Here is a 22,081-nt window from a genome sequence, read left to right as displayed (position 1 = left end):
TATGAAATGATCTTAAATGGAAATACTCAATTAAAGTACGAGTCCCTCAAAATTGTAAAATACTGCAGTAAAATGAACTTTATAACATTCCTTCACTGTTGATTTCCAATCACGTGAAAGCAGCCCATTAGTAAGCATTTTTTTCAGTCCGACGCCTTCAAATTCCCGTGGGCCTTTTAAAACTGTACAATCATTAACTGGGTAGAAAGAGGAGATTTTAAACTAAACCAGTTCAAACATCTTCTGGTTTGAGTCATATGACTCTCATTTCCTGGTACAGTCTGCGCCTCAGCTGCATCCCAAACACCGCTGACTGAGCGTCACTCTCCGGTTATTTTTTCCATCTCCTCTCCTGTGGCTGACACTCCAAAACTACTCTGCGATGATGTATCGATTTGCTACATTCGTTTTGTTTCTCACCCTTGGAATTGGTACGTACCATCACCTCCATTGGTATTTAAATTGAAAGTAAAAACTGAGAAATATAAAAGGTTTTTTGTAAGTGCTGCGATTAATGGTAAACTTATAGGACTAGCCTGGGCCTGGTGCTTCCGTGCACAGGCTAAGTGCTGCTCTGTCAAAAAATACATCGAAAATATATGTCGTCGTTGTCTGTGGTCTCCAGTATAATATATTTACATTTGCTTTAAGGGTGACTTTAACTTTACATGCGATACACGATTCGAGGAGCAGTCGTGATGTTTTGCTAATGAAGCTAGCTCGATTGCTAATTGTTACCTACGTCAACAACATCTAACTGGAACACCTCTAAGTCGCTGTAAATAGCACAGGAAACTATATTTCCCTCACATTTGCATTATATATTATCATGCCACCCTATACAAAAATACACTGAAAGTGACTTTTTTCAGCTTTAACGTTTTAGTGCCTTTCACAATGTGTTAGCCAAATTAGCTTTTAGCTTACTCGTTAGATAACACTTGTTTTGAAGCTGAGTTAATGATAAAAGCATGAGTCATGGGTGCTGCTAAACACTGTTAGTCCCACACCAATAGTATGTGGGTAACTTGCATTGTAAAACAAGTAAGCGGCAGAACATGCATCAACAATATCCCAAACGGCTAACATATTTAGCATTAGCAACGGTTTTGCAGTTTACAGGAAGTTAGCACGTGACAGTACAAACACCGCTGAGCCAGCGCCATAGAGAATCTTTTTCTACGGCGCTGCGCTGAGCTAACGTCCTTATGTAGTTAAAAAAACTAGCTAACTTAAAATCAATGCCGTTATATTACGATAGATAGATAACTAATGATAGGCAATGTGTTCAGGCATTAAAATATGTCATAGGTGGAATAAAGTAAAATCGTAATGAAAAAAGTGAACGGCAAATATATATGTCTACAGTAGAAAACACATAAATCAGAATCAGAATACCTTTATTCGTCCCACTGAGGGGAAATGTACATTTGTTACAGCAGGTAAACGGCCAACGATAGCTTAATTATTCATTAAGAAACATGCATAGAAATATTAAAGATACAATTAGAAATTACACAATTTACAAATGACACATCCAATACCAGTAACAGTTTTGAAAATATAGCAGCCAGGTGAAAGTATTAAAGGCGGAAGTACGCATTATATTGCACAGTTATTTACGGTGTTTATATATATATATATATATATATATATATATATATATATATATATATATAGTCTTTGTTGTTCATTGTGTGTGGGGGGTCTACCATATATACAAAAAAATACTCAATATAAAATATTCTGGATAAATTGTAATGTTCTGTAAAAGACCAATATACTATGGCAGCAGAAATGTATACATAACATATATACTTAGGATAGTAAATTACAGTTGTGTAAGGTAGCTGTTATTGAGCGGGAGAAACTGAAACTATTGAGCAGTGAGTTCTCTGGCAGCCAGTGGTGATGTGTTGTATGAAGCCTTTTTTTAGGTTTCTAGTGTAAATGTTTTTATTGTACTTTAAAACACGTTTAGATAGGCGCTTGAATAAATCTTCTCTATTAGACAGGGTCAAAAAATGTAAGAAATCTGTGTGAATAAAAAAATAAATGTACCAATCATTTGTCAGATATTTGCGGCTGGTGTAAGAGTTAGTGCTATGTCTCAAGTTACAACTAAGCCCTTCAGTAATAATACCATTTTATTATAGCAGGATAAAAATGTCAGGTGCTTTATACATGTATTATACATGGAGATGGTGGCAGTAAGCTGCTGTTAAATTCATGACGATGCATACTGCTAGAACCATATAGTAATTGACCTTGGCCTCTTCTGTTAAATTGTATACTACTACTCAGGGTAGTAGAATGATATACGAACTTATTGCAAGTATGACTAAAAAATGTCTTTTGAAGTACAGTCTTCGTAAAATATAATTTTATTGTTTTCTATTCCACTGAGGTCAACCTGGGTTATTATGATTATTCCACACATAAAAATAGCTCTGTAAAACAGTTATGTGAAAATGTAAATGTGGCGTTTGTTTTTCTGAAAATACATGTCTTCTTAGTCTCTTGTATTTGACATATTTCATATGAAGTCTCCACTTCTTGTAACTTTATAATTACTGAAGAGATTAAGCTATTGAATGGAGTAATAAAAAGAAATAAGAGAATTTTTTCCTTTTCTTTCAGCGGTCCAGCTGTCACACGGCACTGAGGTCAATGTCAGAGACAAAGACAACAATTTATGCCTCTATGCTAATTTAATGGTCAACTTCAAAGTCTCCTATGAAGTCGCCATCAATAAGGTGAGTTTGTTGTTTGGGTCACAATAACCTCAAGATGAGTCTGTTTAGTGTATTTAGTACGTCAGGTTACACAGTGTTATTGTGAAGTCACTTTAGCTGCTCTGCTCTTATCAGGACGCCTCAGCATGACTGTTCAAGAACACTTGTCGAAGCTCTGTCATCATGAACAGGGGAAATAAGGGGAGGCACTACAAGGAGATATATTCTTGCAATTCAGCATTTCAGTTACTAAGTTTTCCTGCATGGATATTTTGCAATTGTTAAGTCCTGTCCTTTTTAAATATTGTACTTTTTGCAGTTTTTCTTATCCGGAATGAAAACATTAGCACTTTAATTGATCTTTCTTATTAGCTGGCCTTTTTTTATTCAACTAAAGCAATTAAAGAAGATCATTTTGCATGAATTTAAAAAAATGCCGTTCTGAGTATATCTGTCCAAGTAACCAAAGCTCTACTAAGTTTAGATTCTTTAAAGGTTGCCATCTGAAATGAAACTTGAATAATTAATTTAAATATGGTCACACTTTGCTCTCTTTTAGAGTTCAACAGCTGAGTTTGAACTCCCTGCCAGTGTCACATCAGGTGAAAGTACATGTGGTGAGACAAGCTCAACGTTAAACCTTCATTTTGGAGATGGACACTCATGGAGTGTAAACTTCACCACAGACGGAAAAATGTACTGGGTAGACACCATCACCTTTTCCTACAACCTCAGTGACGCAATCATTTTTCCTAACTCTACATCAACCGGTAAGTTCTAAACCACACAGTGCAAACAAAAAAATCACAGAACAATGAACACAGTCTTTGTTCTGATGCTGATTTGTTTTCCGAATTTCTCGTAGATACCACAACAATCTATGCAAAGTCTCAAATCAAAGATGTAAGAGTGGACACCTGCTACTCATGCAAGAGTAAAGAAACAATCGAGACTGCACCGGTCAGTCAGATGCTGCAGAACGTGCTCATACAGGCTTTTGTCGGTAACAACAGCAAAAGTGAAGAGAGTAAGTACAGATTCACTTATCAGGGTTACAATGCATCGTGGCACCCCATCAGCAGCTGGTAAACAGTTCCCGATGCCTAGAATTATATGTGATTTTAGGCTAAGATCTTATCAAGTCAATTATTTCTTTAATGCGATTGCATAGTATAATTTGATCAGGTTATCCACTGCAGGCAAAATACACGGCAAGCCTGGTTGTGTAACAAGGTTTATCCTCCAGTGAAAATGAAGGGATGTGGTTCATGACAAAATGACTTATAAATGACTTAAATATTTTTCTCGCCAAATGTATGATTTTATAATCTGAGCACATCGCAAAATGTTGAATAACTCGGGAATGTACAACTTCGAAAACATTTGAAAACATTTCGTTTTTTCTAGTTTTATAACCCCTCTAGCTTCCAAGCTCCCCATACATCTCACCCTGACACAAATGGTTCTGACTGGTTTACATTAACTTTCTGTTCTCTCTCACAGTGACTTCCTGTGCAGCTGATGTACCAACAACTCCTGTTGCTCCCACCACTCATACCCCCACAACTACCACCACTCAGGCCCCCACAACTGCCCCCAAAACTACCACCACTCATACCCCCACAACTACCACCACTCATACCCCCACAACTACCACTGATGCCCCGGTCACCAACGCTACTACCACTGATGCCCCGGTCACAAACGCTACTACCACTGATGCTCCCGTCACAAACTCTACTACCACTGATGCTCCCGTCACAAACTCAACTACCGCTGCTCCTCCGACCCCCACCCCGACCCCCACCCTCCCTGCACCCACCACTGGGAAGTACAAGATCCAGCCGGATGTCAACCACACTGCCTGCCTGCTGGCCGACTTTGGCCTGCGGTTTAAAGTTAAAGAAGAAGAGGTATGTTCATAGATACAGAATTTAAGAAGGTTCAGGTTATTTATTTGTCCGTGTAGGTAGATTTGGTTTGCAGATAAAAGACAAGGGATACATTATCCCACACATTATAAAACACAGACCACAGACAAATCTCTAAAAAGTACAAACATGAGCGTTCCAGAAAGTGCAAGTGATCAAATGAAGTACAAATGATCTTGTATAGATCTATAGAACAAACAAAATATGTTATAATATAAAAAGGGATATAAGATGGTTTATGGGAGAATTGAACAAGCATGGAAACAGGATTTGTAGGTTTTAAAAAATATATTTAATTAAGGTGTTTTAACGTTGGGGGGGAAAGATATTCATGTTAAACATAATATATTTGATCAAATATATGTGTGAGTTTGCTGTATATACAGTGGTATGCAAAAGTTTGGGCACCCCTCTGAGATTTCATGACAATTTGCTTTTCCTTTATAATAGAAGATCACAGCAACAACATTTGTTTTCCTACAAAGATGTAGACGTTTTAGTGTTTTCCAGACCAAAATTCTTAGGGTAGCATTACATAGTTTTATTATAATAAAATAAAATGCAAAAAATGGGATGTGCAAAAGTTTGGGCACCCTTATAAATAGCATTCATTTCAACACCTGTACGGATTTATAGCTGACAGGTTGCTGCACAAAATTGCTTTGATTAGCTCATTAGACCTTCAATTACAAAGACAGGTGGAACCAATCATGAAAAAGGCTATTTAACATAGGTAATAGCTGGCTGTGCCTGGCCTAGGTTCTTTCTTAGGGAGTGGCAAGATGGGGACCTCAAAACAACTCTCCACTGACCTGAAAGCTAAGATAATCCAACATTATAAATTAGGAGAAGGGTACAAAAAATTATCTGACAGGTTTAAACTGTCTGTCTCCACAGTCAGAAACGTAGTTGTGAAATGGAAGGCCACAGGAACAGTCCGTGTGAAGGAAAGATGTGGTAGGCCGACAAAAATAGGGGAAAGGCACAGGCGAAGGATGGTGAAAATGGTCACAGAGAAGCCACAGACCACCTCCAGAGAACTACAACAACATCTGGCTGCTGATGGTGTAGTTGTTCACCGTTCCACAATCCAGCGTACTTTGCACCAGGAAGAGCTCATTGGAAGGGTGATGTGCAAAAAGCCTTTCCTGAGTGTTAATCACAAGAAGAGTCGCATGAGGTATGCAAAAGCACATCTGGACCAGCCAGAAGCATTTTGGAACAAAATACTGTGGTCAGATGAGACCAAGATTGAGTTATTTGGTCATAACATGAACCGGTATGCATGGCGAAAAAAACACACTGCATTCAATGAAAAGAACTTGTTGCCCACTGTAAAATTTGGTGGAGGATCTATCATGTTATGGGGCTGTGTGGCTAGCACAGGTACTGGAAAACTTGTTAAAGTTGAGGGCCACATGAATTCCTTACAGTACCAGGAGATTCTTGACAAGAATGTTCTAGAGTCAGTCACAAAGTTAAAGCTACGCCGGGGTTGGATTTTTCAGCAGGACAATGATCCTAAGCACCGATCAAAATCCACCAAGGAATTCATGCAGAAGCACAGGTACAATGTTCTGGAATGGCCATCCCAGTCCCCAGACCTTAACATCATTGGAAATGTATGGATTTATTTGAAGAAGGCTGTCCATGCACGGAGGCCAAGAAACCTGACTGAACTGGAGACGTTTTGTGTGGAAGAATGGGCCAAAATACCACCTGCCAGGCTTAAGGGACTTGTCTGTGGCTACAGGAGGCGTCTACAGGCCGTTATTGCAGCAAAAGGAGGCAATACTAAATATTAATGGAATTATTTCTTAGGGGTGCCCAAATTTATGCACATGCCTATTTTTGTTTGAATGCACATAAACATGTTTCTGTTTGACCAATAAAAGTTATTTCACTACTGAGATGTTTCTGTTACCATAAGGTATAACATATGTTAAAATGAAGTTGCTGCTTCAAAAGCTCAGCAAGTGACAAACTGATGCAGTGGTTTTCCTAAGGGGTGCCCAAACTTTTGCATACCACTGTATGTTTGCTGGGGAATCTTGTTTGGCTTTCTCACTGCTGATTTGATTCTCTTCTCCTCCCTTAATGTCCCCAGATGAACTTTGAGCCTAATGGGACCGCAGTCACTGGGAAATGTGAGGTGAACAGCAGTGAGCTGGTGTTGACGTCCAAGACAGCAACCATCAAGTTGACTTTCACCAATGTAAGTCAGATAAACCTTAAAACCTAAAAAATATTTTGTGTATAAGTGACAGATTTTAGAAATAATTATTTGAATGCATGTTTTCTGTGTGTTCTCTTCAGGACACCAAGAAATTCCACCTTCATGCTCTGAACGTCACAGGAAAGACAAGCTCTGGTGATTTTTAAGCATCATATCGACCCAAATAACCCAGACTCCACGCTGAGAGACAAGCTCACGCTGACTTTTTCTTTCTGTGTTTCTTTTAAGGTGTGGCGTTTTCTGCCGCCAACACAAACCTGAGTCTGTGGGAGGCGGCCGTCGGCAGCTCCTACATGTGTAACAAGGAGCAGAACTACACCATCAGTGCTGATCTCAGCATCTACACCTTCGAACTCAGAGTGCAGCCCTTTGCAGTCAAGAAGGGTGTCTTCAGCACAGGTAGGTTATTCTCTTATGTCTATTAAACTCTGCTGCTTATTTATTCAGAATAGTCTATACGTCTGGTAAAATGATCATTATATAAGCTATCCCAGAATAAAGTCATATAATTGTGTGTGTTACATTTTCAGTCTATTTAACAGTATAAAAAGTGCAGATTATTATAAATGGCACAACAATCACTCCAAGACAATCTGAATTTGGTTAAACCAGAGATGTTTAACACTTGGGATAGTTTTTCCTGAGAGGATATGACGTTTTTCATGACCTAAAACCAAGAAAGATCAGAAATTAGAGAAAAGATTTTGTTACCCCGCCCATCAGAATTTTTCCTCAGGACAGGTTTTTTAATTTTGGATCCAGTGGTTTGAATCCTCAAGGTCAATCCCATTTCTAATCAAGTCCATCCTAGACTAATGTCAATCTTCCTCATCAGACTTACCTCCTAAATGAAGCACATCTTCATTTGTATAAAGTGCATCTATCATGCCAACCACAATCATTTAAATGAGCAGTGTGTAATGTGACAGCTTTGAAGTGTTTCAAATGAATTGTTGTGTTTTAAGCACCGCCGATCCTGCTGTGTTGTTAATCAGAAAATCACTCCTTCACCTGTTGACTGACTCTCTTTTCATCTGCAGCTCATGAATGTTCAATGGATGACACCAGCATCCTAATCCCAATCATTGTTGGCGCTGCTCTGGCCGGCTTGATTCTCATTGTTGTGATCGCTTACGTGATTGGTCGAAGAAAGACCTATGTTGGATATCAGACCCTATAAATCCAGTTTGCAATCAATATTTTACGGGGTTCCCAAGACTGGTCCTTGGGTTTCATGTGCAATTGTGCAATTGGCAAATAATTAAAAAAGTAAATCCAAAACTAAAGTCTCTGCTTGAATAAAAGATGAGATGCAGTATAGAAGTTATCGGTCGTTATGAGACTTGAAATGCACATGGATACAATTTTCAACTGCAGTTTCGTCATCGGTCTTTAATTATACTAGAATCAGGAATGAGATCCATGTTAAGATGGAGGGTTTGGTGTTTTTCTCAAGGACCAAACTTGTCTACCCCAAATGTTCTTTTTTGTTTTCAAGATGTCTTGTCCTTCCTCTTTTGTTGTGTTGTGTTGAGCAAGTGCAAAATCCACACAACCTTTAGCTTCATTTCATAGTCACATGCAGCACAATATAGAGCTCCTATACTGGTGCAGTGTTATGTTTAGAATAGTCCCTGTACATGATTTTTCACGCATTCTTAACCCCAGATGTGTGTCCAAATTTCAGACGAGTTGCTATAGGATCCTGCACTTGCTCTACAGACATTCCCTTTTTGTTTTCATTTGTCATTATTTAATCTTTGTGCACATTTTTAGTTTTTTCTTCCATTATTGTTTGACTTTTCATCCCCATGTTTATTTACATTAAGACATAAAAGAACATTCATTTCCCACATTTTACTCTCAAGTCAAAGAAAGATATTTGACCAGCTTTTCTTTCTCTGTTCCCAAAAATTCCAAAAAGGGGTGAAAGTGTGGTCTATTTTAAACGTAGTCGGACATTTAGCCCATGTTTCCCCTGTAGAGCAGGAGGCAGATTGGAATTATTATCCCGATAATGTGCCTACATCGTAATAAGATAGTAAAATGAAAGGATTTGTTGATTAAAATCTTAATAGACATTTTTAACAAAGGGTGTCTTGGTATCCCAGGTGGCTCTACTGACACTAACGATGGCTCCTTAGAGCACATAGACAGGTCGTTGTTAGTGGTATTAATCACACCTGTGTTTTTCCTGCTGAATGCAAAATGTTTTCAGAGGTCTCTTAAATTTGCACACGCTCTCATCAGAGGATAGAAAGGTCACCTGTTTTATTTTCTTACAGAATACATTTTGGCATTAGGTTTAGAAAAGGGACAGTTTGTTGTGTAGATAATCACTTTAATGATATCTACATATAAATGCACTAAGGCGCTCTTTACTTTTTTTGCATTATATTGAGACATCTGTGTTTAGATTTGAGGGCTACCGCTGGATCAGGGGATGTTAAAGCCCCCAAATATGGATCTAAATCTTTAGCATTTTAGCAACGTTGAATATGCATGACTGAGCATAAACTGTTAAAACAAATTGTCCTAGAGTTTAATTCATGAAGAGATATTTGCTTTCTTGCAGAGAGGTCACAATAGTTATAGCGTCTGTATTCAATATCAGAATCAGAATCCCTTTATTGGTCCCACAGAGGGGAAAATTAAATTTGCTACAGCAGCAACATAGCCAAAGACAGCGTTACAAAAGAAAATATGCATTTAAAAAATATATTAAGAAGTCTTTTTTTTTAATGTTGCATGTATGAGGGGTCTACCAGGGGCCATGCATGGTTGTAAATATGAAGCTACATCCAGGATACAGTTAGCTTAGCACAAAGATTGGAGACAGAACAACAGCTAGCCTGGTTCGATCCATAACAAGCTACTAGAAGGGCACTTATTCAGTCAAAATGAATTTGTGCTTCCCCAATGCTTGGCCAATGCTATATGTTACCACCGAGTCACAGGCCAGTAGTTTTTTCCGGGAAAGATAATTGAACAGAGCTGAAAAACAAAACTTTGGTGGAGGTATACCTGCCTCCCAAAACATCTTAAGCTCACTTTATGTATAACAAATGTTTCGTAAGAGTGGCATTGATCCTCTCATCTAACTCTCGGCACGAAAGCAAAAAGGGCATTTCCCAGGATGTCAAACTCTTCCTTAAAATGCTCCTCTTATCCAATCGATCCGCTCTAGGTGTGGTTTGGTCCGAGGAAAAACCACCCTTCATTTCTCATTCAAAACAATGATTAAAGAACCACTGAAGTATTTGATATAATCTCATGTAAAATAGACAAGTTGTTGGCATACAGTTGTGTTTTCATGTAGGCCCTCGTAGAAAGAAGCTGAAAGCAGGTTTTCAGGCGCTTTTTAGGTGAGGGAATGAGTGCAGGTTGCAGTGATGCAGAATCAGGGACAGAGGCAAGCCCAGTAATGTGTGTTTCTGTAATAGAAAGCCAAGGTCATGGTTTTAGCTGTGTGATGTTGCTTCATTATCTAGTGTTGGATACGGTTCGCTTTGTCCCAGGAGCGGCGCAGACGGTAAACTTCAATGAATACGAGTTTCTTTTTTAAGTAGCTTCCCCAAGTGATTGTACATGTCTCCAGGAATTGCTCCAAATCAGATATGAGCTTCGATTTTCTCTTGTGATTGTCTGTGTTGTATTTCAGCTTTGTATAAACTCAGTTGCCTTAATTACAAAGGTGGTTTTGCAGCACTGGTATCAATGTCTGTCAGACTGTTTCTCCACGTTAGTCTCTCTTTTTCTTAATAGCAGGTTAATTATCATGACAGCTGTGTTTTGCTCAGTGATAGCTCTCTGTTTTGTTTGTTCAGTTACTCCAACTATATATTCATTTTTGACTTCACTAATAGAGAACATTGCACACATGTTCAGTAAAAGGGAATTTGTGCTGCAAGACCATCTTGTTTAAGATCAATTCATGTGTGTTGTGGATACATTTCATCTCCATTCGCTCACGCTGTTATAGAATTCATTGTATTTCAAATTGTGTGTTGGATTGAAGTGGAGCTTTTTAGTCTTTTAAGATTTAAGGAAATAAAAACTGTTGCTGCCCTGGACACTTGAGTAAATATTTATTCCTTTCCTTAAATGCTCACCGCTTTAAATACTTCTGTCTCTCCTTCAGGCCTTCATGGTTTAACTATAATGATTTTCCTTTTGGTTCCTCTGTTATGAGACGTTCACCTCTCTGCTCTCTTCACTCTCGTCTAGCTGAGGATTGCCAGGCTGACGGGGAAAGCTTCATTGTCCCCATAGCTGTCGGAGTTGCCCTGCTTGTTCTCATTCTTATCGTTCTGCTGGCCTATTTCATCGGGAGAAAGAGAAACATGGCCGCTGGCTACGAGTCTTTCTAGTATAACTCTACTCATTCAGATCATAACACTTAATCTCTGCCTTTGGCTTCAAATTACTCTAAATGTGTTGTATTAAAGTTTCCATGTAGTGTTTAGTGCTGTTGGCTGTCTAACTGAATTTCTAAAAGCATAGTAAGGTGTTTTGGGAAATGTTAAAGAGATAGATTAGAAGTTTTGTTTGTTTAATATGAAGCTTAGAAACAGCTAGCCTGACTCGGTTTTGAGACCATTTAAATTTCAGAGCGTGGTTTTAATCAGAATTTTCTGTAAGTTCTAGCACAATTCCCAAAATGTCTGACTATTCTTTTACAATTTCTTTTTGCTCATCCTGCCTGACATCAATGCTCGAGAAGTAATAACCCCTTGAGAGATTTCTTTCTTGTGCCTTTTGAATATTTAATAACCATGCCTCTAATCGATACACTTTCTGTAGGTTTCTTGCTGCTCTGCCTTCTTCTGTTTCTGGACTTTTAATAACCACATTTTCTCTCTGAATAACATTCCCTGCTGACTGAAACCACTAACCTGCTCTCTGTCTGTCTCTCTGTCTGTCTGTCAGCGGAGGAATGCTTCCTGGACACTGATTTGAGCTTTTTGGTGCCCATCGCAGTGGGCGTGGCGCTCAGCTTCCTAATCATCCTTGTGCTTATCTCTTACCTGATTGGCCGGAGGAAGAGTCGCACTGGCTACCAGTCTGTATAATCCAACCCTGCTGCTTCTTATCCTCTTCTTCCTTTTCCTCTCACTTCCTCTTCACCCTTCCCCTAAAAACACCTTTCCTGCCCATCAGTGCATAGAAAGCCTCTTAAACTTCCTGCTCATTTCCGTTTTACCTAAAAAAAAAATCCTTTTACTTATTTCTAGTAAAATTTTATCCCAGCAACCAACCCAGATGGTTTCCTTTGTTTTTGCTTTAAAGCCAATAACTAAATCAAGTACCAAAACATTTATGAACAATATTGCATCGTTTGATTGTAGATTGCATGTTTTAAATATTACATTTGTGGCTGCTACTAGCCGTCCACCTCCTCCCCCTCCTCCTCCTGCAGAGAGGCTTTTTCCCTCTCGGTTTCTGTGCTGTATAATAATAATAACAATAATAGTAATATATGTGTAAATGACTCTCTTGTATAGAATGATTGATTTTTGATTATGTGAATGTAACGAGCAAGCTCCACTGTTGTTATTCACATCCCAGGCTCCGCTGTTTTAACGTCATTTAAACCTTTGTGTCACGTAAACTAACACCTGAATGAAAAACACTACCTGTTGCACATATAGTCACATAATTGTAGTTTTGATGAAAGGGACACTAACTAAGACACTTTACCAGGAATGGGACCAGTTTGTTTATGTTTTTTTGGTTGAGGTTTCTGTCATATTTTTTTGAAATGTACACTTCTCTTAAAACATTTACAATTTCAGTATTTGGTCAATTACCCTAAAAATGTTATATCAAAAGATTAAAGACAAATTCACCCCAAAAATAAAAAGGCATATAGTAGATAGTTAAAGTATGAGTTGCAGAGGGTTGGGGAAAGTGTTCTCTCCAATGTAATACATCTAAATGCTAGTCGGCCGGTCACTCAAAATAATCCACAGACCTTGTAGGAACTTTTTTATTTACAAAACTACACCCACCATCCCAGAGAAGATGCACACATACTTCTAGGTAGTGGTACGGATGTTTTTTGGAAGAAATAAAATACTTCCTTCATAAAACTCTTCCAACATGGGCTGTGGATTATCTTGAGTGACAGAGTTTCTGACGAGAGACTTTGTTCTTGAGTTTCTTAGTTTGGGCGTTTTCTTCAATATAAGCCGAGTGCAGTCTTGTTCCATTTTAAGAAGGCAGACATCTCTACAGCTGATATCTCCAACATTACAGAAACACAATCTATTGATAACATCGTATTGATTTTGGGTGAACCATCCCATTAGTTTGAACCTACGTTGCTCACCAGGATCCAACTTGGTTGAATGTACATTTCTCCCTGCACTACCCACCATATGACAGTACAGAGACATCAGCTGCACGAGCAGTTCCAAGTATGGATACCATGAGTAATATTTCATTTATCCTCCGTTATGATCTCTCCCCTCTGACAGTTTTGTGCCTTTCTGTTGTGCACCTCTCTTGCTTAAAGCTTGTCTCCACTTGATGAAGAGTGTGATATGATGAGCTTGTTTGACACAAGGGGGGGGGGGGGGACAAATCAATTAAAAGTTTTGTTCTTGTTTTGTATCACTGTCATTCTTTTCTACTTGTAGTGTGAAGTTGCTGTAGAGGAAGCTGGTGAGTCTTGTGACTGAGCTGGATTCAAAGGTTAATGGTTGTAAACATTCATATAGCTGAGGGACTCAAAATGTCTGTTCAACTTTTATCAACAATGTGATTTTTTTTATAACGTAAAGCATGACTGACTGGTATTCAGGTGGTTATGCAGGTTTACACTCAAAGGTCACACCAGTTGATTTAGTAAATAGTAAATGGATAGTGTAGAAGTGTTCTTTCATTCGAAGTCCAGGAGTAGGTTTAAAAGAAAACAAAGTGAAGCTCCTCTTGTAAGTTTTAAAAGGAGTGTTTAATGAAATGATGCCGCAGTAGGTTTTACAAAAGTTTCACAGCTGTGGCTCAACTGTTCAGAACACGCTTCCACAGGCCACGTATAAGAGTTGAAACTCAAAGCGGTTATCTGTCTGGCGGTGGGGAACAGAGAGAGCGATTTTACAACACAATCATCTTTTATGCTACTATCCCTTCCGGTCATAAAAATAAATAACTTCAAAATAAGACTAGTTCCGGTCTCGTCTTCTCTCATTGGTTGGTAGCGGGGGCTGGATCCAGGTCTCTTCTATTGGCTGACGTCGTCGGAGGCGGGTCCTCCTATGACGTCACCGCCGCCATCTGTTGGCGTAGTCATGAAGATTCCCCCTACTATATTCTTATTATGCAATTCTCCTGAGATTTATTGGTTATTAAACACGTAATAGTATTATTGCAGCATCAATGAGTGAGAAATATAGGTGGTGTGTTTAGTATGTAACTCTTTCTGCCTCTACTCATATATACAATACAATATTAGCTACATGCTATCTGAGGCTAAAAACAACATCCGGTATTACTACCGGAATTGGACAAATATGGTCCGTCTAGAAACAGTGAATTATCTTTTACTGTTCCGTTTCAATATATTGAAGTGCTTTACTTATACAACTCATCATTAACCCATTGAGCCACCATACAAGTCACCTGCTCAAAGAAGCTTTTACAAACATACACCGTCGGCCATCAGGAGAAATTTAGGATTAACTATCTTGACCAAGGGTACATCCACATGTACGGTATCCTGCAGGGACTGGGATCACAGTCATCCAGATGTAGCTTGACTTATTTGACATAAACCGTTTGTGTAAAATACTCATGGTCCAGAGGATGCACTCTGATGACGTTGGTGAAATGTTTGATGCCAACATTAGCTTTAACACATTTATTGTTTGGAGCAAGATGTCTCTACGACTATAGCAATGGATTGCCAATACATTTGGTACAGATTTGTTAACCCCTCAATATGACTGAACTAAGTTATACGTTTAAGATGATCATAAATTCAGTAAAAGTGAAATGCATTCATCTTCAAAAAATGTTTGAATTAAATGGTAACCATTACTTTATGTATTAATTAATTAATATACTGATTTATGTATTTTATTTGTATTTTTGGTTTGATTTATTCAATTCTATTTTGTATTTGATATATATTATTATTTGTATAATATTTTTATAATTTCATAGCTTAGTCGAAAGCTTTGAGTTGATGTCAGTCCCATGTGGAAGAAAACATACAGTACATACCAGAACATTGTATTTATTATAAGAACTATAATAAGAATAAATACAACATTGATACCATGTTTAGTAGCACAGTTCAGACAGGATTAATGCTATCACAAAATAGTTATTTTCAAATGGTAGACCTCTCACAAACTATTTCACAGTACAGTATGTCTCTTTATTGATCAGTCTTGTGTAGTATTTCATTCTCAAAAGTTTTTACAAAAGAAGACAAGAAGTGGCATGTGATGGTTTATCATAAATGTAAATAATATATGTAATAATTCTCTATTCAACAAAAATATAGTAATAGTGTATTGGCAGTCATTTATTATGTATTGTTTTTACTGTGTAAGTACAGCACAAGTCCTGCTTTCAGTGTTTTCATGATAGGAATTCTTACAATATACAAGTTTGAAAAATATAATTCAAAACAAATTAGTACACTTTGTCACAGAAAACTGTGCACAAACGATCATCTAACCTGATACAACAACATGTCTAATCACCTAGTAGTGTTTTAAGTCATAATTGGATTTGCATAGCCAGAAATGCTAACTAATGGGCAGAGTGTCATTTAGTTTGATTAATCTTGCTAATCATTACAAAATATCAGGAATTGTAACTCACTCTATGCTCTTGTCTTGTGCTCATCACTGTTTGTGTTGGTGCAGGTGCTCAAGGTACAAAGATACAACAGAAACACAAGAGCAAATATCTACTTCTTGAGAAATTTCACAGCAGAAGATATTTAAGTGAAATAGGGAAATTACATATTTCATGGAAAATAATGGTTCAAAATAATCTTTTTTTTCTTGTACATTTTCCTGCCTCATTGTCACAGGAGCATCCTGCTGGCAGCGATTTATTTTGCCTTACGCTCCGACATCCAAGGAGAAGGACACACTACCCAGGTAGCGGTCAGTAGGTGAATCATTGATGATGCCCTTTCCATTCAGTTTGCATTGCACCACGATGTGAGAGTCGTACTGCACTCCAGCAAAACGCACGGCCATCACCGGTGCAGAGTAGTTGGTCTGAGACAGAAGAAATACAAAGGTTCAAGACATTAAAGTTGTTATTTCACACTTAAATATAATCTTCTATGTTAACCTGAAGCATTGCGCTCCCACTCACATGTCTGAGCTTCCCATAGTATGGATAGTACTTCATTTCAAAAATGCTTTTAGGAAAAAATTGTATTTCTCCCAACGCTTCTGGAGGTCCTTTCTGAAAGAGGAAGACGTTATGTTTTCGTTATATTTTCAGAAGAGTTTTGCTGATGAAAATGATTACATGCCACAGTGTGTTGATGGTTACTCTACCTTAACTCCACAAGTCACATTCACTGCTTTGCCCTGGCCAGGTAGGTAACCAAGAATCTATTGAAAAGTAAGAACAGGACAAAACACATTTTGGTTATTTTATTTTAATTTACATGTCCTCCCACTGAACACAAATAGGATGTTTGCTAGACAAAGTTTATGCAGGTCAAAAGGATTTGCATAAATAATATTGTTGGTATCTTGCAAATGTCTTGAAGTGTGTGTAAACCTTTTAACTTCATTTTTCTACAGGTTGAGAGTATACGCTCTCCACCCTTTGTGCTTCAAACTGAACTCCATCAGGATGTCTTTATACATAAATAATACATATAACATCCAGAAGTTTTATTCTAAGTGTATAAAAAAGAAAATTGGAATGGGATTGTGCATAAATTATCATTATTGTTAAAAAAAAGTAGAGCATGAATGGTATCATGTATTTTCCTTCTCTTTTCGAAATGTCCACAAGATGTCACTCACTGAGGAAACGGAGAGCTGCCCTGTGAGACTCTGTTCCTGCTGTTTTATGTCCTGTCTTTTGTAATGTACTTTTTAAAGTGCTCTGTTTTAGAGGTTTTTGTGACACCTGTCTTACCCGGTTCATCCGAAGGAGGATGCATGGCCTGCCCTGAGAATAGCCATAGTGGGGGTCCTGCAGCCCTGAGCACTCCCCCAACCAGGACCTCTTAAACTGACACGCTTTCCGCTCTGCGCTCTCCTCCAAGTCGTCCTGCATGAAGTATCTGTCCTGTGTGCAGCGGATATTCTTCCTCTCCTGAGCTCCATCGTTATACGCTGAAAATGGAGGGCAGGGAGAAAGACGTAGAGAGGGAGGGAGGGAGAGTGAGAGAAGAGGGCATAAATAAACCCTGGCTACAGCAATGCCTTGCCAGACTCCGGCTTCTGATTAAAGCAGATTGACAAAAGCTGGGTGAGAAAAAAAAAAAAGTATTGAATGGCTGCACTCTGCCCACAAAGAGGCTTCCCTTCCCAGCATGCCCTGCAAGAACCAAACGGAAAAAAGGGGACAAAGGTACTGAAGATGAGGATTAACTCGTTGCATGCCTGCTTGATTTAAACTCAAAAACCTCCTCTGACCCCCAAACTTCAACACCACCCCCTAAAATCACAGCAACTCACGTCTTAGATACTCATCCATAGACCTCGCGTACTTCTTCCAGGATTTGCGATCAGAGGCGTTGAAGGCGATCTCGTGACCCTCTAGGTGCGGGGCCATCGTCATACCTGCCAGTGGAGACCCAGAGACAGTCAACTGTGCTGAGACTCAAGTAGAAGCAACAGACTGAAGGACAGGCGAGCAGAGAGATGAGAGGAAAGGGAGGGCGGAGGATGCAGAGGAGAGGTTTATATTTACCTGGTGGCATCACTCTATCATTGAAGGTCGGATGGTAGGGACTAATGGACCACATGAGGCAGAACATGCAGCCACCAAACATGGCTGCCAGAAATGTATACAGTGCAGCGTAGAAGAGGAGGATGAGACCTGGAAGAGGAGGGAGCATTTTCAATTATTAGGGCGAGTATTTTGGATGCGGCTCAAAAGTGTCTTACATAACAGACCACACATCTCTGATTAAATCCTCCCTCCGATCTGAGGGGAGAAAAACAATGACCCATTAAGAATTCACTTTTTTTGCTGTCTGGACTCCAGCTACTGTCCCTTAATCAGGACAGTCATTCATTTGTTTAATCATACAAAAGCACTGTCCTCCCTCATATCCGGGAATCCTTGATGGACTGTAATTAAGTGCATTGCTGTAGAGTAGTAGTGCATTGCTGTAGAGTAGTAGGTTTTTTCCATTTCCTGCTACTTACACTATTATTCCACTACAGTTCACGGGCTTATATTAAAGTTTTGCTGCACAGCATTTATCTGACAACTGTAGTTGTTTTGATGATTCAAACCCAGGTTAGTTATATAACATTTCAATAATTCATTAAATAGTATTTTAGGATAAGATCAACATTTGGTGGATACCTTGGTAAAATTGACAAACTACAATAGAGTAAAAAAAAAATCTCCTGCATCATTAAAGTGATGAACACCTTACTGCATCACTAACTATAATTCAATTATATAACATCTATTATTCTCAAAGTTGTGCAGAATGATTTCTTCCATTTTTGTACTTTATAAACATTTTGATGGTTTGAAATGTTGACTCATTTTGAATGCAGAACTTTGACTTTTTGACTATTTCTACACTATGATACTTTTATTAAGTAATGATTTGTCCAACACTCCTCTCCTGGCATGCTAATAACTTTTTAACGTTACGTATAAAATCTACCGTTATAAACATGTGAGAACCCTGTAACAAAAGAAAACAAGAACTATCAATGTTATGCAATCTTCAATTAACAGTCCATTAGCAACTAATCAAGCCAAACGTGCTCTACATTAAATGGCTTTTGCTGTGCGGGCAATTTCACAGGGGACTAGCTGCAGCCAGCCTTGCGTCCCTAGAGCCACAAAGGCCTTTCTGTTTGAGCTCAGTGAGAATTCTCCCAGCTGTCCTTTCACTCAGGAACACAGTGAACCTCCGGTTGCCATCGTAGTGAAGGTCTATTGCAGCCATAGAGGCCTGGCCAGCTCCAAGGAGCCCCAATCATCCTGCTCTGGTATTGTGTCCCCTGTTACACACTCGTCTCACAGGACACACAGACTTCAGCTCAGGGCCTTTCTTCACCACACACATGGGCCCCACTGCTGCACACACTGGTTTTTGAAGCTGAGCTCTCCCTAGGATCCATCAATTTCAGCTTATGCAAGGAACAAACTCTTTCCTTGCGTATTCTCTCTACACTTAGTTGAATCATGTTTGACACTGTGGAGCTGGGGGAGGAAGGGGTTCAGCAGCGTCACATGGCAGCGAATATCAAGAGGCTGCTCCATCATCATTAACTCATCTAGTCTGTAGTTTACTGCCAAATAAAGCTAGCCACACCTCGATTTGGCAGTAAGTCGAATAGATAAGAAAAAAGAAGAGCATCTCTACGTGTTTAACTGCAACTCAGGGGCCATACGCATGTTAAGTTCAGCTATGAGGTCGCCGAGGCTTTGGGAAAGAGGCAGTGGAGAGCATGGTAAGATGTAGAGGAATGTGATTCCCGGCCAATGCGAGGCCCGGGACAGTGAGCTCCCGCTGGGAAAACGTCCCCAGGCAGTCTGTTTTTGTCGGGCCACTCTGAATTGTCCATGCACCTATGTAAACATTGAGCATAAGGACACACACAAACTTGCAGCACAGTGAGCAGAGTCCCTAGACTGGAGAGACATTAAACTAACCCTGAGTGCATCTTTTAAAGAGATTCAAGCACCATGTCTGCTCTTGTTTAGACTATTAAAACATTTAAAATTAGATCTGTCATTATTGGACACAAGCAGTAAAAAAAATTATAATCTTTGCATCAATCAAACATCCCCCCTCCTTCCCAACAACATAAAACTTCTTTATAGTCAACTCACTCCAGCTCTTCCCAGAGCGACCCATGAATTCGTTGGTCTCTGCATTCCACAGGTACGTCTTGATGTCGTCTATTTTCTGGTGGAGCGTCCTCTTGGGTAATGGCCTGCGCTTCCATCTCTCAAAGTTCAGGTCTTCCTGCTCTAGAGGCTGGTGCTCAGCCAACTCCTCCTGCTCTTCCTCCAGCTCTTGGCCATGTTTGAGTATCACTTTGTGAGGCTGGTGGAAAGAAGAAGGAGAGAAAAAGCCCTCACCACACATATTTCACAACTGCTAAGTTCTGCAGCCAAACTATTTTCTTTTCAAATTACTGCAGGAAAAAAATGGCATGCCTTCTGATCCGAGTATGACCGACGATATAACCTGCCAGAGAGTGCTCTGCATATTAATGAACTTCACACTGACGGTCCTGTCCCCTGTTTCTGCAAATTATAAACCCGCTGGTGACCTCTCTGGCACTCGTTGGGAGATCTGACCTCCTCTGAGTGGACCCTCCTGCTTGGAGCAGCAGCTGCAGACAGCAGATCTGGAGGGTCACTCTGACAGCCAGATGTTACTCACTGACTCTCAGCATCCACAGGCCAGGACACACAGATCCCAGAGGAACCACGGGACGCTTCAGAGAGTCACGGAAAAGTCACTTCATTCGTGAGAATTTGGCTTTTAAAGTAATCTAATCTGCTAAATCTGCTTCTTTTTTTTTTGGTGCTATGCTTTGAATCTTGTGCCAATAAAACCACTTGGTAAATTCATTCATAATAACTTTGCTGTTTAGTTAAAACAACTTCAGTGCTAGTGGGAAAGTGTCCTACTGCATTTGGTGAATAAAGTGATTATTAAGTAATATATTTTAAATGTTAATGTAAGCACTTACAAGACCTGGTGGATGATTTTTAAGGAGCGTCTCTTCAGCTCCTCCCTCTGTGGAACTGGGCTCCATATTCTTCACAGGAGGAAAAGGCACTTGTTAAACCAATCGCATATCAAATGCCCTTCACTGAGAGACACACCTTTACATCTGCGAACTTCCAAATGTCAACACTTGCAGAACTTTTACCTTTAACACAATTAAATGTAGTTAAATTAAAATGTCGATGAAAAATCATTCAGACATACCTGAAGTTTTCTTTGCAAAAGAAACGCGTCTTAATACGTCGAAAGCCCTCTTGACCCCGAGAGAAAAAACAACGTTTGTCAAAAAGTAATTGGGGATTTCATTAGAAAGTTTTAGGCTTGCACAGGGGACCGGTTGTGGAGAACCTCCTGCAACTAAGCGCGCATCGTAGTGAATGAACGCAGGATAGAGAAAACTGGGGGTGGGATACAAAGTGCTTTTTTTTGGTCCTAGAGACGTTTTGGCATCGACCCGGACACAGCACTGCATTCAGAACACGCACACCATCAGCCATTGTCTGCTTAGCTGGGCTAAACTGAAGCAAAGCCTGAATACAATATTTATAGCTTATTCTAACACAAGACACTGTTGTCAATCATGGCCTGGCTGCAAGGACTACTGTACCGATAAAAAGGACAGTTAACGTGTTTTAGAAAGTTGTTGATTATTACTTTTTATGGAGGGGCATGTGTTTTGCATGAAAGAGAAAAATCATAAGTACAATATCAGTCATCGTCTCTTCACATGCATGCGTACTAATACCGTTGTAAACACCTGCAGCTTCATACACTGCTGCAGAAACTGCTTACCATAAACTCCCCTCTGGAGAAGTTCAAGTTGTCCTCATCCCTGATCCTATCTGCACGCCGGTCACGTAACATGCTGTTACCCCAATGTAAAAAAGTAGGAGAGGGGGACTTTTTTTTTTCTTCCTCTTTACATGAAAAGAGAAATTGCGTCATGGAAAAAAAGCTGTTCTTTGAGATTTGCGCGGCAAAAACGTGCACGTGTTCTTGTTCTTGTGTGTGTGTGTGTGTGTGTGTGTGTGTGTGTGTGTGTGTGTGTGTGTGTGTGTGTGTGTGTGTGTGTGTGTGTGTGTGTGTGTGTGTGTGTGTGTGTGTGTGTATTTACAGTGAAGGCCAATGATTAATGTCAACCAAATAAGGAAATTTGCTGATAAGCAAAAGTCCCCAAAGCATTTTGCAGGGAAAGCCTAAAAAGACATAATTTCATGCATCGAGGAATGCAGAGAAATGATCATATTCT

At 39.4% G+C, this 22,081-nt stretch overlaps 2 protein-coding genes across 4 annotated transcripts; one reads left to right on the top strand and one right to left on the bottom strand.

Annotated features, from left to right (window-relative positions):
- Positions 1–171: 171 nt before the first annotated feature.
- On the top strand, positions 172–13,510 carry lamp2 (lysosomal-associated membrane protein 2). Of its 3 annotated transcripts, none has more exons than XM_063876870.1 (9): positions 172–431; positions 2,641–2,756; positions 3,295–3,505; positions 3,601–3,762; positions 4,239–4,648; positions 6,774–6,881; positions 6,983–7,037; positions 7,131–7,301; positions 11,832–13,510. In XM_063876870.1, the coding sequence occupies exons 1-9, from the start codon at positions 383–385 to the stop codon at positions 11,972–11,974; spliced, it is 1,425 nt and encodes a 474-aa protein (XP_063732940.1). In that variant the 5' UTR covers positions 172–382; the 3' UTR covers positions 11,975–13,510. The 3 variants fall into 3 exon arrangements, with proteins under 3 accessions (XP_063732940.1, XP_063732939.1, XP_063732941.1); XM_063876869.1 differs by having other exon boundaries at positions 11,130–13,510; XM_063876871.1 differs by lacking the exon at positions 11,832–13,510 and adding an exon at positions 7,943–10,975.
- A 1,615-nt stretch (positions 13,511–15,125) lies between these two features.
- Positions 15,126–21,231, bottom strand: atp1b4 (ATPase Na+/K+ transporting subunit beta 4). Its single transcript, XM_063875674.1, has 9 exons — positions 21,037–21,231; positions 20,795–20,863; positions 19,923–20,139; positions 17,808–17,936; positions 17,573–17,677; positions 17,028–17,227; positions 16,433–16,489; positions 16,245–16,337; positions 15,126–16,144 (listed from the first exon to the last, which is right to left on the bottom strand). Exons 2-9 carry the CDS (start codon positions 20,858–20,860, stop codon positions 15,983–15,985), a joined length of 1,029 nt encoding a protein of 342 aa, XP_063731744.1. The 5' UTR covers positions 20,861–20,863; positions 21,037–21,231; the 3' UTR covers positions 15,126–15,982.
- Between the last annotated feature and the right edge of the window lie 850 nt (positions 21,232–22,081).

The sequence above is a fragment of the Eleginops maclovinus genome, chromosome 23, assembly GCF_036324505.1.
Source record: "Eleginops maclovinus isolate JMC-PN-2008 ecotype Puerto Natales chromosome 23, JC_Emac_rtc_rv5, whole genome shotgun sequence".
Lineage (NCBI taxonomy): Eukaryota > Metazoa > Chordata > Actinopteri > Perciformes > Eleginopidae > Eleginops > Eleginops maclovinus.
Note: the sequence above shows the minus strand (reverse complement) of the source record. Positions and strands in the feature narration are given on the sequence as shown.

Excerpts from the sequence above, each read along its gene's own strand:
- lamp2 (XM_063876870.1), top strand. The coding sequence starts at position 383 with ATGATGTATCGATTTGCTACATTCGTTTTGTTTCTCACCCTTGGAATT. Across the intron at positions 2,757-3,294 it reads ATGAAGTCGCCATCAATAAG|AGTTCAACAGCTGAGTTTGA; the intron begins GTGAGTTTGTTG and ends GCTCTCTTTTAG. Across the intron at positions 6,882-6,982 it reads TCAAGTTGACTTTCACCAAT|GACACCAAGAAATTCCACCT; the intron begins GTAAGTCAGATA and ends TGTTCTCTTCAG.
- atp1b4 (XM_063875674.1), bottom strand. The coding sequence starts at position 20,860 with ATGGAGCCCAGTTCCACAGAGGGAGGAGCTGAAGAGACGCTCCTTAAA. Across the intron at positions 17,678-17,807 it reads TGATAGAGTGATGCCACCAG|GTATGACGATGGCCCCGCAC; the intron begins GTAAATATAAAC and ends CTCCACTGGCAG. Across the intron at positions 16,338-16,432 it reads ATGTGACTTGTGGAGTTAAG|AAAGGACCTCCAGAAGCGTT; the intron begins GTAGAGTAACCA and ends TTCCTCTTTCAG.